This window comes from Natator depressus, chromosome 3 (genome assembly GCF_965152275.1).
Source record: "Natator depressus isolate rNatDep1 chromosome 3, rNatDep2.hap1, whole genome shotgun sequence".
In the NCBI taxonomy this organism is placed as follows: domain Eukaryota; kingdom Metazoa; phylum Chordata; order Testudines; family Cheloniidae; genus Natator; species Natator depressus.
In genome coordinates this window covers 146,694,151-146,709,045 of record NC_134236.1, presented here as the reverse complement: position 1 = coordinate 146,709,045, position 14,895 = coordinate 146,694,151, and the positions used below count along the sequence as shown (strand labels likewise).

Below are 14,895 nucleotides of genomic sequence, written 5' to 3'. Positions count from 1 at the left end.
GAGTGGTATAGTGATCTGGCTAGTCAAGCAGCCTTATCTTTTCATGTACATTTGTTGGGACATAATTATATGGGCTGAAAGCTTTTTCAGTCAGTAAACTTGCAGTTTACATCCAAACCATTTTGTAAGTATTACTTCCTACTTTTCGTTTGTATTGCATTGTTTCTTGTGTAGTGTGTGTTAATTCATTAGAAGTTTCAAAGAGATTGTGATAGACTGTCTAGCCTGTCATAAATTTATACACAAGGTAAAAATTATATTAAAGCAGTTCTACAGTTTTATTTGGTGACATTTATTTCCATATTTTCAGTTATGCTGCATTATAAAGGGCCTGGCTCTCTGCATGGTAATGAAAATTCTTCAAAACGTTTAGAGTCATTAGTCATAGAAAAGAATAAGCTAATTGATATGTATGCATGTGTTTTCTGTACTCAGTCTGAGACACAGCTCAACTAAGATTTTGGCAGGCTTGAAAGAACTTTCATACCATGAGAAGGGAGTTTTTAAAGATACTATGGCCTCACATTTGAACAGATTTTGTTGGTAGGAAGAGATAAGGAGTCAACAAAAACTAGCTTAGGAAAGTGATGTAACATATATATGAGGCCCAAAGCAGGCCTTGGGGAGAACAAAAAGCTGTATTTTCTGTAAGTAGGAGAGGGGATTTTGCTATAAAACACTCTCCCACCCCTCTGTCTACCCTGGGTCATGTGAAGCCTTTCTGGTGCTCTAGATTAGGCCTTTGAAACTGTGGTTCAGACACAGACTTTTTCTGTATTGGCCTGCTTAAACATTTTTTAGTCTAAGTTGAGCCTGTATTTAACTATTTTATTTTGTGAATTTTCTCTGTTTCTGTATTTTACCAATAAAGTCTGCTTTTATTTAAGACTACCTGTTTTTGGTCTTTGATACTATTAGTCACTGACAAGAGTCTCTGAGAAGGAACTAACCTCTTTCCTTGTGGGAGGGAGGGCACAGCAACTGAAAGATTCAAGGTGGGAGGAAGGCCCCAGTAATTAAAAGATCTGAGGTGTCATAAAGACAATAACTGTCTTCAATATAATATTAACTAATTTCAATAATTTAATTTTAAATTATAAAATATTATGGGTCATGTTAGAAGCAGCAAAGAAAATTCAATATGCTCTTAGTGGCATCATCATTAAAAACAGTGAGTTAAACTTTAGTGCCCCGTGTTTTACAGTTTACTGTATTTGAACCAGCTCCTAAATTTTAGACCTTGAAAGCCAAATGAACATTATACATTTTGGACTAGTGCCTTATGTTTTAAGGTTTTGACCAACTGGCTCCCAAGCCAAAATTTTTGCTGGAACAACAGTTCAGGGCAGGAATTGAAGTTGGTATGGTCAGACCAGTCATATCAGTGAGAGCTTTAAATGATATCTCTGGAGTACTTCTCATAGAACAGAATTGAGGGCGGGGGTGTATGCTCTACATTATCTCAAAGAGGATTGGGAGTTCTGTGAGGGTAATTATGCTCTTTATTCCAAAAAGGAGTGAGTTCAGATATTTCCCAAATCTGAAATCATTAAAAAAGCATATTGTACCACCTGGTCCTCTTGCCCTCAATGTGTGTGCTAGGAATTTCCCCATAAGGGTGCTATAGGGAGGGGTGCCCTCAGCTGAGTCCTATTTTTCCCCCTCCCGCTTAATGCAGCAGTCCCTACAGTTGCTTCTGTCATTATCCTGCTGTTCAGCCTTTTATCATTGTCAAGATTACGCTTCACACATCGACCAACTTCAACCACAGGTTTCACTTTCAACTATTTAAAGCTTTTTCTTTTGGTATTCTAGTATAATTAGTAATGTAAAGTTAAAATCTATTTGATTTTTATTGAGTTAAAAGTAATTTTAGTTACTACTCTTATCCTTGAGTAGTCCTGCCGGTTTTCTTCAAATCACATACTCATAATTTTTAATGATTTTCACTTTCCTGTTGCTTTGTGAAGGCCCATACGAACCATAAAGGAAGCTGACTAAACAGGGTAAACCTTGAAACTGACTTTACACAAAGTGCTATCAAATGCACAATATAAACTAAAAAATGGATAAGTTTTCTCTCATATTTTTCAGTTAACAGCATTTTTAGACATCACTTGTAAAATAGCAAGTAAAAATATTAGATATTTATGTGATTTGCCAAATGGCAAGAATACCACAAGTAAAAGCATTAGGAGTTAATGTTGTTAGATTGCCAAATCTCCCAGAGCACAAGGCAGAGAAAACATGTCTGCAAGGTGAAGCTTCATTTCGCTGTGTACCTCTGGGGTTTGGAGTTTTTTCCACTTGTTTCCATCTGTATTTAGCTTTCCTACCAGAATCTTTGTTCAGAGTTCTGTCCCATTGTGAGTAGTGTTAGGCTGATTTAGTTTTATGGATTCTTATTCATCCTAGGAGTTTGAAGTACTGATTCACTAATTGTGTTTATTCTTAGGATCTCTTTTACTGTACTGTATGTTCATCTACATTACCTTGATTAATGCTCACAAGGTCTAGCTTGGATTCTTTCTCTTAACCGTTATTGACGTACCAACTCTTCCTGTTCCAGAGACATTTTCTGGATTTCTGCCAGAATTGACAAAAGTAATGTTAGCAAAATTATATTTTATTAAATGTTAACTGCTCTTTAGAGCCCCTAGTACTTAATTTAGTCTTAAACGGATTTTTTTTCCCCATTGAACTGTTTTACAGTAGCAAATTTAGTACTCATCAAAGGTGCGTGATGATTGGGTCTGGAGCATTCTATTTCCCAGCAAGATGGGGGCATCACAGGCAGCAGTGAAGTCATATTCTGCTCTGTCAGATTACTGTGCCCCTGTGAATGCTTGAAAGCTAGCTTGGTTGTCTTGGCTCATTCAGTCCTTTTGCTCTCTACTGCAACTGCCAAGAAGGGTGCCAGTTGTGGTGGTGTTTTGTGATGTGGGCCCAGCTGGAAACTGTTCTAAAATACTTCAGAAAATTGAAGCAGCTAAGTTGGGAATTGCAGCTGAGCAAGAAATAATTACAGGGTGTTTTAAAAAAAAAAAAAAAAAAAAAGAGAGAGAGAGAAAAAAGGACCCATCATTAATATTATATTGTTTGCCCACAAATATAATTACATATAATCATTGTCCAATTTTACCAACTGACTTATTTTTATCTTGCAGAGCATTGGTCATTACAGAACAAAACAACCAGATTGGTGAATGCAAATTTTTTTTTGTTTTTGCTCTTCTTTATTCAAAATATGTTTTTTTTTTTATCCAGGAAACCAGAATTGACAGACTCTGCCTCTCTGCTAGAGACCTTCAAATTTCTTGAAAATGCAGCTTCAGATTTCAGTGATGAAGATGAGGATGAAGATATTGAAAGAAGAGAGAAAACAATGATTGATACCTCAACGGTGGGTCAAAAAAATCTCATTGTTGAAAAACTTGTGGTGAACGGAACAGTAAAAGGAAAGTGTGAGGATAAGGAAAAGTAAACAGGCTGATTCTGTGTCCCTTATACATGTGCATCTGCGTGTGCCCTGTGCAAATTATTAAACACACCCCATATATGACTAAATGTATATCTGCCTAGTTGGGTGTGCAAGATTGGAAGCGTAAGATATGCACTTCTGAATTTGTGCGCACAAAGTAAGCGTGCCTACTTGGAGCCTGAAAATTATCCCCAAATGTTATTTTTTACTCTTCTTTGGTCTATTCTGTTAGTTTTATTTTAAAAAAAACAAACCTCCTGCTACCACCTACTCTGTTTGAATCCAGAAGTTTGTGAACCTAATTATTTTTAATGAGCAACTGATCAATTTTATTTTTTAGGAACCACACACCTTCTAATTCAATCTTCTGCCTTCTTTTGGTGTTGAGAAGTATAATCTGTAATTCTAAATCAGAAATCCATTTGATGTGAAATATTTGCTTAAAATTTTTAAACTAATTTGAGGAAAATGCTTTTTGCAGTTTCCCAAAACTTATTACATTTCATTTTTAAGCAGCTTGTAGAGAATTTTAAAGTAAATGTACCTGTAATATATGAATAAATCCAACCCTATTATTTAACCCAATCCCGTTTTGTTTTGTCAAATTGTTATGCTTACAAGAAGCACACGGGATCTTTTTCAGGGGAAAAGGCAATACGCCGTGTTTATTGAAGATACAACAATTGTCATATGCATTCAATCACACCACACACACACACACACACACACACACTGTCCCACCAGTCGATGTTATAGTTACCAGTCTGGATCAATCTAGTAGCCAGCTAGGTTGATCACCAGTAGGGAGGAGCCGGGTTCCGTTGGTCGCAAAACGATGCTCCGGGGAAGTCTTAGCAGGACGAACCCAAAGTTTCATGGTAAGGCACCCTGTTTATATAGTGATTTTCCTTCATTGGGACTAATGAGTTTTGCACCATCATGTAATCAATTGTTGTTTGACGAGTGCTTGTTTTCTTTTATTAAGTTCCTCAGGGAGTTATTCCATGCTGGTTGTGATTACAGCTATCTCATCCCCATTGATAGGTGCCTGTCTCATTTTTAGAGTCGTTAATCTGCTCTCCTCTGACATTTTAATAGGGGCGTGTTGCAGCCTCTTGGCGCCCTTGCGTCTGTCTACGGTTCCTCCCTAGACCATCTGGTTTGATGATGGCCTTTACACTTATCTCTTAACACACACATTCCTTATTCACACACAAAACAAAATTAATTTACACAGAACATTTTGAACAGGAACATCAAGTTGCAATGCAAAAGAAAACAATCATGGCATTCTTTTACTTATTTTAAAGTGCTAAATCTATTACAAATTGGTGACCCTCAGAGGTCTGTCACTGCCTTGAAATCAGCACAGACAGATTCTGGCTGATGTATCTTTACCGGTGGCCCATTCGGCCTTTTCTTTCTGCTATTCAAAAAGGTTGGCTGGCAGGATATGATCAAATCATACACCAACACATTTAATACATGCTACATTATTATTCTTTATCCTTCATTCTAAATTATATAAAATACAAACATAAAATCCTACTACTACACAATGACTAAACTTCCCTTTGAGTATACAATGTATGGTAAGGTTACAACTGATCAAATGAAAATTGTCTGAAAATGTTGTCCTAATAAATCATGTTTGTCTAATCAGTGGTATTTAAATATAATTTTAAAATAACGGAACAATTAGTTGTTTGATGGTACAATGGTGATTGACTTCGGAAGTACAAATAAATGCCCTTTCTTTCTCTGTCATCGAGGGACTGCCGTCTGTAACAAGCAAATTTACTTTCTGCAGATCTAAAAATTTTTTTTCAATAAGCCTTTTACCTTTGCAAAAATGATCTCTCCTGGGTGTACGTTTCTAATGGTATTAAGCACAAAAATTCTTCCTTGAAAATTTCACCATCATAAAATCTAACAGTGATAGCTGGGCAGTGTCATTTAAATCGCTTGATTCAGCCTCTTTAAGAGACGTGTATTTGGCATTTTTAAAATCATAAAGCAGTACTGACAGACAATCCTTGTAATTTATCTCCAGTCTTTCCACTGCCATAAAATTAGGCAGGGAAACTTGCTTCACATGGTTCACAATGTCATCTTTGTTTTTATCTCTGGCAAATAGGAAATCATAGGCAAATGGTAGGCAGCACATCACTATTCGTGAATTTAATTATAAACATTTTTTTAAGGGGATCTGGTGGACCACACAGGAAGCCTTGGTGGAACACATTTGGCTCGGAGGCTGCCTATTGAGTATCATTGTACTGCTGCTTAGATCAGCTTAACTATGCCACTCAGTGGTGTGGATTTTTCATGTAGTTATGCCAACCTAATTTTTTAGTATCGATCAGGCCTAAGTGAAATAAGTACTGCTCAAAAGCAGTTTTTCATTGAAATAGACACCATTATAATTTACAGTAACAAGGTGCCACAAGTACTCCTTTTCTTTTTCTGAATACAGACTAACACAGCTGCTACTCTGAAACCAATAACAAACCTAAGTCACTGGTTAATTAAATGACTTTAACCTAGACAATCGGCTTTTGTTGTAGGAAAAATAAATTTTGGTTGACAAGTATAGTATGAATAAGTGTAGCTTAGAACTTTTTGTTTTTTAACAAATTACTGAGATGGTGTTAAAGTGACCAAAGAAAATACAATTTAGAAGTGACAAAAGCATAGATGGTGGTGGTAAAATGTGCAGCAAATAGGCAAGGTCACCACCATTTTGCCCAGCAAAGATGATTCTGAACAAATCAGTTTTGTAAAAAGGGTGAACATAAGAATACAGACTGTCACACTTGTAGACTATCCCTGGTAAATTACCAGTCTAGCCCTTACTGTGCTAAGGTTGTGTATTGACTGCTTTAGGGTGAGGAAGATTGTTGTTTTAGACAGGACTTTCCTTTAGATTTACTGTTTGAATATATCAAATGTGTTCACTTTGTCCTGTTTCCTCCCTGCCCCCGCCGCTAAAATAGAGGAACCCTATGTTCAATTTTTTCCTGCCTCTGTTCTAACTTTGTTAATTCCACGTGTGAAAGCAAATAGTACTGGTAGATACAAAGTTGTATTTTTAGTTTAATTTAGCTTTTTTTTCTTTTTATTTAGATGGTGAGGAGAAGAGTGGTGTCTGATAGCAGTGAAGACAGAGATACAGAAGAAGCTTTGAAAGAGTTTGACTTCTTGGTTGGATCAGATGAAGGAGACGGAGAATCTAGAAGTTCAGGAGATGGAACTGACTGGGGTAAGGGAGCTTAGTGGATCACACCAGAAAAACAGAAAACAGGTTAAGCACAAAAACTGAACAATATTTTGCCAAGATCGCTACATCTTTAAAGGAGCCCTACTGTAAATCCTTTGGTGGTAGACTGAGATCCTGTTACTGAGAGACTGAGATATTGTTACTTTTCTGTATGCAGCTTTATGCACAGATTCTTAAGACATTCACATTTTTGTTCAGTTGTTTATTTTAAGTAATAATGCAAATATATGTAGTTTAAATAATCTCTATAGAGTTCCAGTATCTTTTCTATCTATCCAAACTATAGAAGCTCTATAAACCGTTGATTTGTCAGATTGTGAATGTGAATATGAGAGGTTTTTAATCTTCTTCCCTTCCTCCCACTTTAATACAGAAAGCAGTATGAGTCATAAAGGTTTAATTAATTTTTTTTCCATTCAAATGGCAGCAATTTGAGCAGTTTGGTCTATTCTATTGCTCAAATCCCTTTGAAAAAGATAGCAGGCATATATTTAAATCCTGTTTAGTTAGGGAATTTCATAAACTATTGTCTAGTAATATGTGGTTCAAGCTAACGTCTTGCAGCCAGATTATCAGAACCTAGTTTACTTTGAAGAATTGATTATTTAAGCCTGAGCATACTACGTAAACTAGCTGCATGCCAAGCTGATAGATTCTGAGGATATTTGGCCCAGTATATAAAAGGTTGAGAGGCTGCAGTTAACTCTGCTGGTGGGAGGTCATGAGCTCCCTAAGCCCCCCTCATAGCCCAATGCATATCTCTAATTCTCTCACTACTCATGAACTGGTCACAGGGAAGAAGAAAGCTTTACTTGAGCTTTGGGCTTACAGTAACCCTCAATGTACTGAAATCACTGGGCCTGGGATTGGACCCTAAGTAGTTACTTTAAATACAGCTACAAGAATTCCCTTAAGTTATTAAAAGGCCAATGATTCTTCCCCAAAAATAGTTCTTGAAAGGCATACTGGTATTTGCTTTTTTTATAATTAAACCTTCATCTTTTCTGCTTTCTGAGCATACTGTATCTATCACTTGTGCCACTGAAATGTGAATAGGGTGAGTTTGTCAGTAAGCAGTCCTATGTAATTTAAGGTGTTAAATAAATTCTTAATAACATTGATGACAGCTCAGTACAGATTTACAAAAGATTTACTTTCCAAAAAAAAAATAGAAATGTTATGGAAAGTTATAATTTCCTTTATAGTTGTATGTTTTCAATCCTTGTAAAACTGGATCCAAAGGAGGTTTTCAGTTCTTTATATCACATCTTGTAATTATAGTTATAATAGTCTGTCATCATAAGCTGCCACAATATGTCATTATAAATTCTTTATCAATTCATTTAAGACACTTATTTGATTTAAATTAAATTAAAAATTAAATGTAATAATGTCTTATAACTTAATATATTGGAAGTAGGGGGAAACAGATGGTAAAGTTGTTTAAAAATTGCTTTCTAGCTTTGAACAGTACATTTTTTACAACAAAAATTTCCTGAATATTTTTAATAGTAATTTATTAAACAGGTACAATGGAATGCCATGACTGACTACTTCTGAGAGCCTTTAGAGTTGATCAGATCTGTGATTTCTAAACTAGAAAGCATTTACATACTAGTTCAAAATCCACTTTGTAAAATGGATTAAATATGATGTATGGTACATGCAGGAAGTATGTAAGTGTGTATTATCATAGGCATGCCATAGAATATTAATGTCTGAAGTAGTTTGCTGACAACTGTGGCATCTATATCCTGCATATTTCTAAACCTTTTTTTCCCAAAGGAGAGCAGAAATTCCATGTTAAATCTGGGGAAGAAAAGCATGATCAACTAAAACTTCTCTCCTGATTTCAGAAATGGTGGCCTGTTGTCCACAAACAAAACTACCCTGCCCTGCCCTTAAATGTAATGCTGCTTATATTTCATGATCCATTTTTATTCTACCTCTGTGTTACACTTCTGGGGATGTCTTCAGTGCTGATGAGGGGAGTGTTTCTTAACTTCTACCTCCAGCAAATCACCAGACTGTGGAGACTGGGGAAAAATCTGCGGTGGAGAAACTGATACACCCTCCTTCTCCCCTCCCTCACAATATATGTGGAAAAGATCCACACATAGAGTAGACCTTCTGTACATGGGTCAAAAGGACTTAGCCCATCGATGGCCCATAATAATTTAGCCTCTTCCCTAGGAACTTTTTTTAACTATTGATATTTCTCCATTTTCAAAGATGTTCCAAAAATAATTAATTCTTAGCACAACTATTTGTTTTCTGAATTAATCTGTCATCCATGGAAGTAACTCCTCTTTGATCACTGTTTTTTGTATCGTAATTCTATCCAAGTCCAATGTGTTAGTCTCCTCCAGTTTATTAGAATTTATAAATACTTCTTCCATGGATGTGTTAATGTCTTCACCTCATGTTGATGTGAAGAAACCATTAATATCAGTGGTTCTCCACCAGGGGTACATGTACCCCTGAGGGTATGCAGATGTCTTCCGGGGGTACGTCAACTCATCTAGATAATTTTACAATGGGCTAAAAGCACTACCGAAGTCAGTGCAAACTAAAATTTCATAAAGACAATGACTTGTTTATGCTACTGTATATGCTATATCAGTGTTTCTCAACTGGGTGGGGGTGTCCTGATTTATTTTATAATTATATGGTAAAAATGAGAAAGTAAGCAATTTTTCAGTAATAGTATGCTAACTCACTTTTGTATTCTTATTAGGGCTGTCGATTAATCACAGTTAACTCATGCGATTAACTGAAAAAAAATTAATTATGATTAAAAAAATTAATCGCACTGTTAAACAATAGAATACCAATTGAAATTTATTAAATATTTTGGATGTTTTTCTACATTTTCAAATGTATTGATCTCAGTTACAACACAGAATACAAAAGTGTACAGTGCTCACTTTATATTGTTTTTCTTAAAAATATTTGCGCTATAAAAATGACAAAAGAAATAGTATTTTTCAATTTACCTCATACAAGTATCATACTGCAATCTCTTTATCATGAAAGCAGAACTTACAAATGTAGATTTTTTTTTTTTGGTTTCATAACTGCACTCCATAACAAAACAATGTAGAACTTTAGAGCCTACAAGTCCACTGAGTCCTACTTCTTGTGCAGCCAGTCACTGAGAAACAAGTTTGTTTACATTTACGGGAGATAATGCTGCCTGCTTCTTATTTACAATGTCACCTGCAAGTGAGAACAGACATTGCCATGGCACTTTTGTAGCTGGCATTGCAAGGTATTTATGTCTCAGGTATGCTAAACATTTGTATGCCCCTTCATGCTTTGGCCACCATTCCAGAGGACATGCAACCATGCTGATGACGCTCGTTTAAAAAAAAAAGCGTTAATTAAATTTGTGACTGAACTCCTTGGGGGAGAATTGTATGTCTCCTGCTCTGTGTTTTACCTACATTCTGCCATATATTTCATGTTATAGCAGTCTCGGATGATGACCCAGCATGTTGTTCGTTTTAAGAACCCTTTCAGTGCAGATTTGACAAAACACAAAGACGGTACCAATGTGAGATTTCTAAAGATAGCTACAGCACTCGACCCAAGATTTAAGAATCTGAAGTGCCTTCCAAAATCTGAGAGGGATGGGGTGTGGAGCATGCTTTCAGACGTCTTAAAAGAGCAACACTCTGACGCGGAAACTACAGAACCCTAACCACCAAAAAAGAAAATCAACCTTCTGCTGGTGACATCTGACTCAGATGATGAAAATGAACATGCCTTGGTCTGCACTGCTTTGGATCGTTATCGAGGAGAACCCATCCTCAGCATGGACATATGTCCTCTGGAATGATGGTTGAAGCATGAAGGGACATATGAATCTTTAACAAATCTGGCATGTAAATATCTTACAATGCCGGCTACCACAGTGTCATGCGAATGCCTATTCTCACTTTCAGATGACATTGCAAACAAGAAGCAGGCAGCATTATCTCCTGCAGATGTAAACAAACTTGTTTGTCTGAGCAATTGGCTGAACAAGAAGTAGGACTGAATGGACTTGTAGGCTCTAAAATTTTACATTGTTTTATTTTTGAATGCAGTTATTTTTTGTACATAACTCTATATTTGTAAGTTCAACTTTCATGATAAAGAGATTGCACTACAGTACTTGTATTAAGTTAATTGAAAAATACTATTTTAGTTTTACAGTGCAAATATTTATAATAAAAAATAAATATTAAGTGAGCACGGTACGCTTTGTATTCTGTGTTGTAATGGAAATCAATATATTTGAAAATGTGAAGAACATCCAAAAATATTGATATAAATGGTATTCTATTATTGTTTAATCGTGTGATTAATTGCGATCATTGCGATTGATTTTGTTTAATTGCTTGACAGCCCTAATTCTTATGTCTCATTTTGTAAGCAGGTAGTTTTTAATTGAGTTGGAACTTGGGATACATAAGACCAATCAGATTCCTGAAAGGGTTACAGTAGCAGTTACCAACTTTCACGTGATAAATAAGCACCCAACTTTCACAATAAGCCAAAAATCAAGCTAAATCCATTTCAAAAGGAGGCCAAAACAAGCCAGTCCCTAAGAACCCCAACACTCTGTGACTAGATCCCCCTGGCGTGCAGTCTGGGACGGTCATGATCCTGCTGTGCACCCCTGACTCTCTCCTCCCCTTGCCCCTGCTTACCTCCTCTTGCCGCTGCTTGCCAGGAGCTGGTCAAAAAAAGAAGCAACAAGCAACACCCTACAAGCCAAAAACTAGCCAACAAGCAACTCACAAACCAATTAAGTCAAAAACAAGCCCAATTTCTGCATTTTTTCACGGGTTTGGCATGTCTGTACAGTAGCCTGGAAAGGTTGAGAACCACTGATTTTAGATTATCAGCCTCAGACATTGCTTACCTTCATGTTGTATTGTACCTATCATTTTGTTGGCCAAAGAGAGCTGAATACAGCTATCAGCATTACTTCTGAATAGTCTGGAGTGGTGTCTCAGAACGTAGACTACGCTTTCCAAAGGAGTGAGCAACCATTTATTTTCTTTCAGTAATCATTCATTCCTTACATTACTTCCCTGTTAGGGGCCTCACTCGTTTTTTATTTGTCATGCTTCTAATATTTTAATAATACACCATAAACTATAATGGCCATCAATTAGGTACTATGCTTAATACAAAAATTAAAACAGAAAATGCTACATGGGCAAACTTTTTTAATAGTTTGTTTTAACTGACAAAAATCTGAGATTGAATTTCTAACTTTGGGGTGTGCCTTTTTCATTTCACACCTTAACTGAGAAAAAAAAGTCACTTAACTTTTGAGTAGGTTGGCTTTTGTCAGTTGAATCTAGATCTTTGAGGAGATACAGTTTTGTGTTCTCTTATAGCTGTAGATCAAGTGGTCTGCATTCAATTGGAAATCCTGCTTTCCACAGTTTTGTACTGAGATGCTCATAAACTTATTCAGTGAATCATAGCATGAAAGGTCTTGAGTGTTTTTATTCATTTAAATGTTAGATTTTGCAACTGTATCACTGTATGCACAAGAAAATACTTTTCATATGGGTTTTGAATAGTCCCTGAAGAGCCCTTTAAATGACAGATCAATCATAGCCAAATGATCTGTTCTGAACCATCAGGAGAATAATTCACCACTTTTTAAATTTTTTAAAAGGAAGGAACACTTTACTAGTTTTAGGCTTAAGGAATAAACTTTATATTAAATATTGATGAAACATGATAAATTTGAATGAGGAAAATAAAGCCTTAATGCATTTTTTTAAAAGAAAACCCAGAGTTGTAATGTAAAAATACATAAATCATAAACGGTATTATTCACCTCTGAGTTGTATGTTACAGTAAACTGCCTAAATATAGTCTTCTGGTATGCTGTGTAAATGTCTTTAATATTTGTACCTACATATCGCCTTTCATTAGAGGATCTCAAAAGAGATTACAAAAGTGGGTAAGTGTTTTTCCTGTTGTACAACAGGGGAAACTGAGAATCAGTGACTTAACTGAAAGTATGGCAGAAGTTCAGTTGAGTTTAGGTATAAAATGCAGGCTTCCAACACTAGATGTGCTGCTTCCTTTGTCTGACTGTGATATCTCAAATTTTTCCAGCCTCTTGTTAAATTGAATGCACTTTTGACGTCTAAAATTACTACATACTTTTTTTGTATAAATAATAGGATATGACTAAGTAAACTCCAGACATGCTGCATCCATGCTGTAAGTGCTAGGTTAGATTAGTAATGTAATATGTATTTGTGGATATAATTGTTTCTCTGGAAAAATAATTAAAGCAGTAAAAGTATTACCTGCTTGTTAGAAGAGGAAAAACAAAACAAAAAATGACAACAAAAAACATTGTTTTATGAACGATCACTATGAACTAATTGGGTTCAGAGATTAAGCATTTGAAATTTCATCACAAAATGATTTTTCAAGAAATTCTGAGCAAGTGAAAATAGGGGTGAGAATGCAGTCTCGCAGAATTTGCAACCACGGTGCTATTTGTGCATTTTTAATACAAGGTATAAATAAGATTGACAACAGCTGCTACCTCCTTCAGTGAAAACTATTTAGTGACATATTATTGAAAAAGGATGTTTCGTTTGTTTTACTTTATTTAGAAAAGGAAGACCAGTGTCTCATGCCTGAAGCCTGGAATGTGGACCAGGGAGTAATAACCAAACTCAAGGAACAATACAAAAAGGAGCGCAAGGGAAAAAAGGGGGTGAAGAGTAAGTGGAAAACATTGCACCTTAAAATCATAAGCCCCACCTCTTTCACACCCCTAATTCTATCTTTCTTTCAATGTTTTCCTAAAACTACTTACTCTTTTACTTTGCCACTCCTGACTGCTTTCCTGTTCACCAGTGCTCAGGGGTTGAAATTAATGATAGTCAATCCAGTTGCCTGAGAAAGTAGGAAGATGCTGACTGGGATATAACTTTTACCAGTTTAGTGTTGGATAAATTCAAAGTGATTATGCTGGACATGGACTATGTAGCAACCAGTGGTTCAGTATAGACATATGAAATTTAAATGCATTGTTTTGAGACTTTATTAAACTGTATATTTTAATTGAGAAAATGTCAGAACTCTCTTATTTGAAAACATGCCAGTTTTATAAGACCTGTTTTGGAGTTTGGTAAATAAAACAAACAAACAACTCTTTAGTATTTGTTAGCTGACAGAGGGAGAAACAAGTTAATTTCTACCCCTGTTTGTACTTAATATTCACAACATGGAAGTCATGCTGTCCTCATAATTCCTTATACAGGGCTCGAAATGGAAAATAAATCTTATTGACAACCTCTAAGTCAGTTCTTATTTATCAACTACCATTTTACCTGTGGAATTTATATTTGTCATAGGTGTTATTTGGATTCCAAGCAAACAGCTGTGATAGGTATCTGAAATACAATTTCTAGCCCTGTTCATCATACCTTTCTCTGTTATATCTCCTGAAACACAAATCCATTATGTGAAACCTGTGTTGTTAAAATAAGTATTTATATACCTTTCAGAGTCAAGTTAAATGTTTAAAATGGAAATCATAACTATTTCAAACATAAAGCTGTGTTGAGAACTCTTGTGGAAATAGTTGAAATTTAAAAACGATGCACCTAATTCAGGGGGAAATGTGAAGGATATGTTTCATTACTCCTCCCTTTGTGGGAAGATGCTTATTAATTTTAATGGAACTGTCACTTCCAGCATGTTTACAAAATCATACAAAAAGATGCCGTCTCCTCTACATTATTGTTTCAAGGTTGCCTCATTTTGTTACTTTCTGCATTTAGTAGATTCTAAATGTGATTGGTTGCAGCTCAGGAAATATTAGCTTTGAGGTCATAACATCAAATATAGCACGTATAGGCTAAACCTACATTATTACTTTCTCTAAGCAAATCAGTATGTACTTCAGATTCCTATGCTGATATGAATGACATTTGAAAGAATTGTGTATTCTTTGATTGCAATTATTTAAGGTACCATTGAGGTACCCGAAAAAATGCAAGCATAGCAAGAAGTTGAGCTTCCCCCAAAAAACAGTTATCGTTTTACCAAATAAATTCTGAATTTCTTTGTAATTAAAATAGAGATTCTCATACAA

The 14,895-nt window shown here is 35.6% G+C and overlaps 1 protein-coding gene and 1 long non-coding RNA gene across 3 annotated transcripts in view; one reads left to right on the top strand and one right to left on the bottom strand.

The window, feature by feature from the left end:
• Positions 1–4,348, bottom strand: part of LOC141985154 (uncharacterized) — a 38,053-nt gene extending 33,705 nt beyond the window's left edge. Inside the window, exons 1-2 of the long non-coding RNA XR_012638877.1 lie at positions 4,242–4,348; positions 2,493–2,586 (exon numbers count right to left, since the gene is read on the bottom strand). This is a non-coding gene — a long non-coding RNA (uncharacterized LOC141985154). The remainder of the gene's footprint in view (positions 1–2,492; positions 2,587–4,241) is intronic.
• STRN (striatin) overlaps positions 1–14,895 on the top strand; it is a 96,936-nt gene that overhangs the window by 61,258 nt on the left and 20,783 nt on the right. For both annotated transcript variants that reach the window (XM_074948997.1, XM_074948996.1), the window contains exons 6-8: positions 3,268–3,403; positions 6,608–6,743; positions 13,406–13,516. In XM_074948997.1, coding sequence (XP_074805098.1) covers positions 3,268–3,403; positions 6,608–6,743; positions 13,406–13,516 — 383 coding nt within the window. The remainder of the gene's footprint in view (positions 1–3,267; positions 3,404–6,607; positions 6,744–13,405; positions 13,517–14,895) is intronic.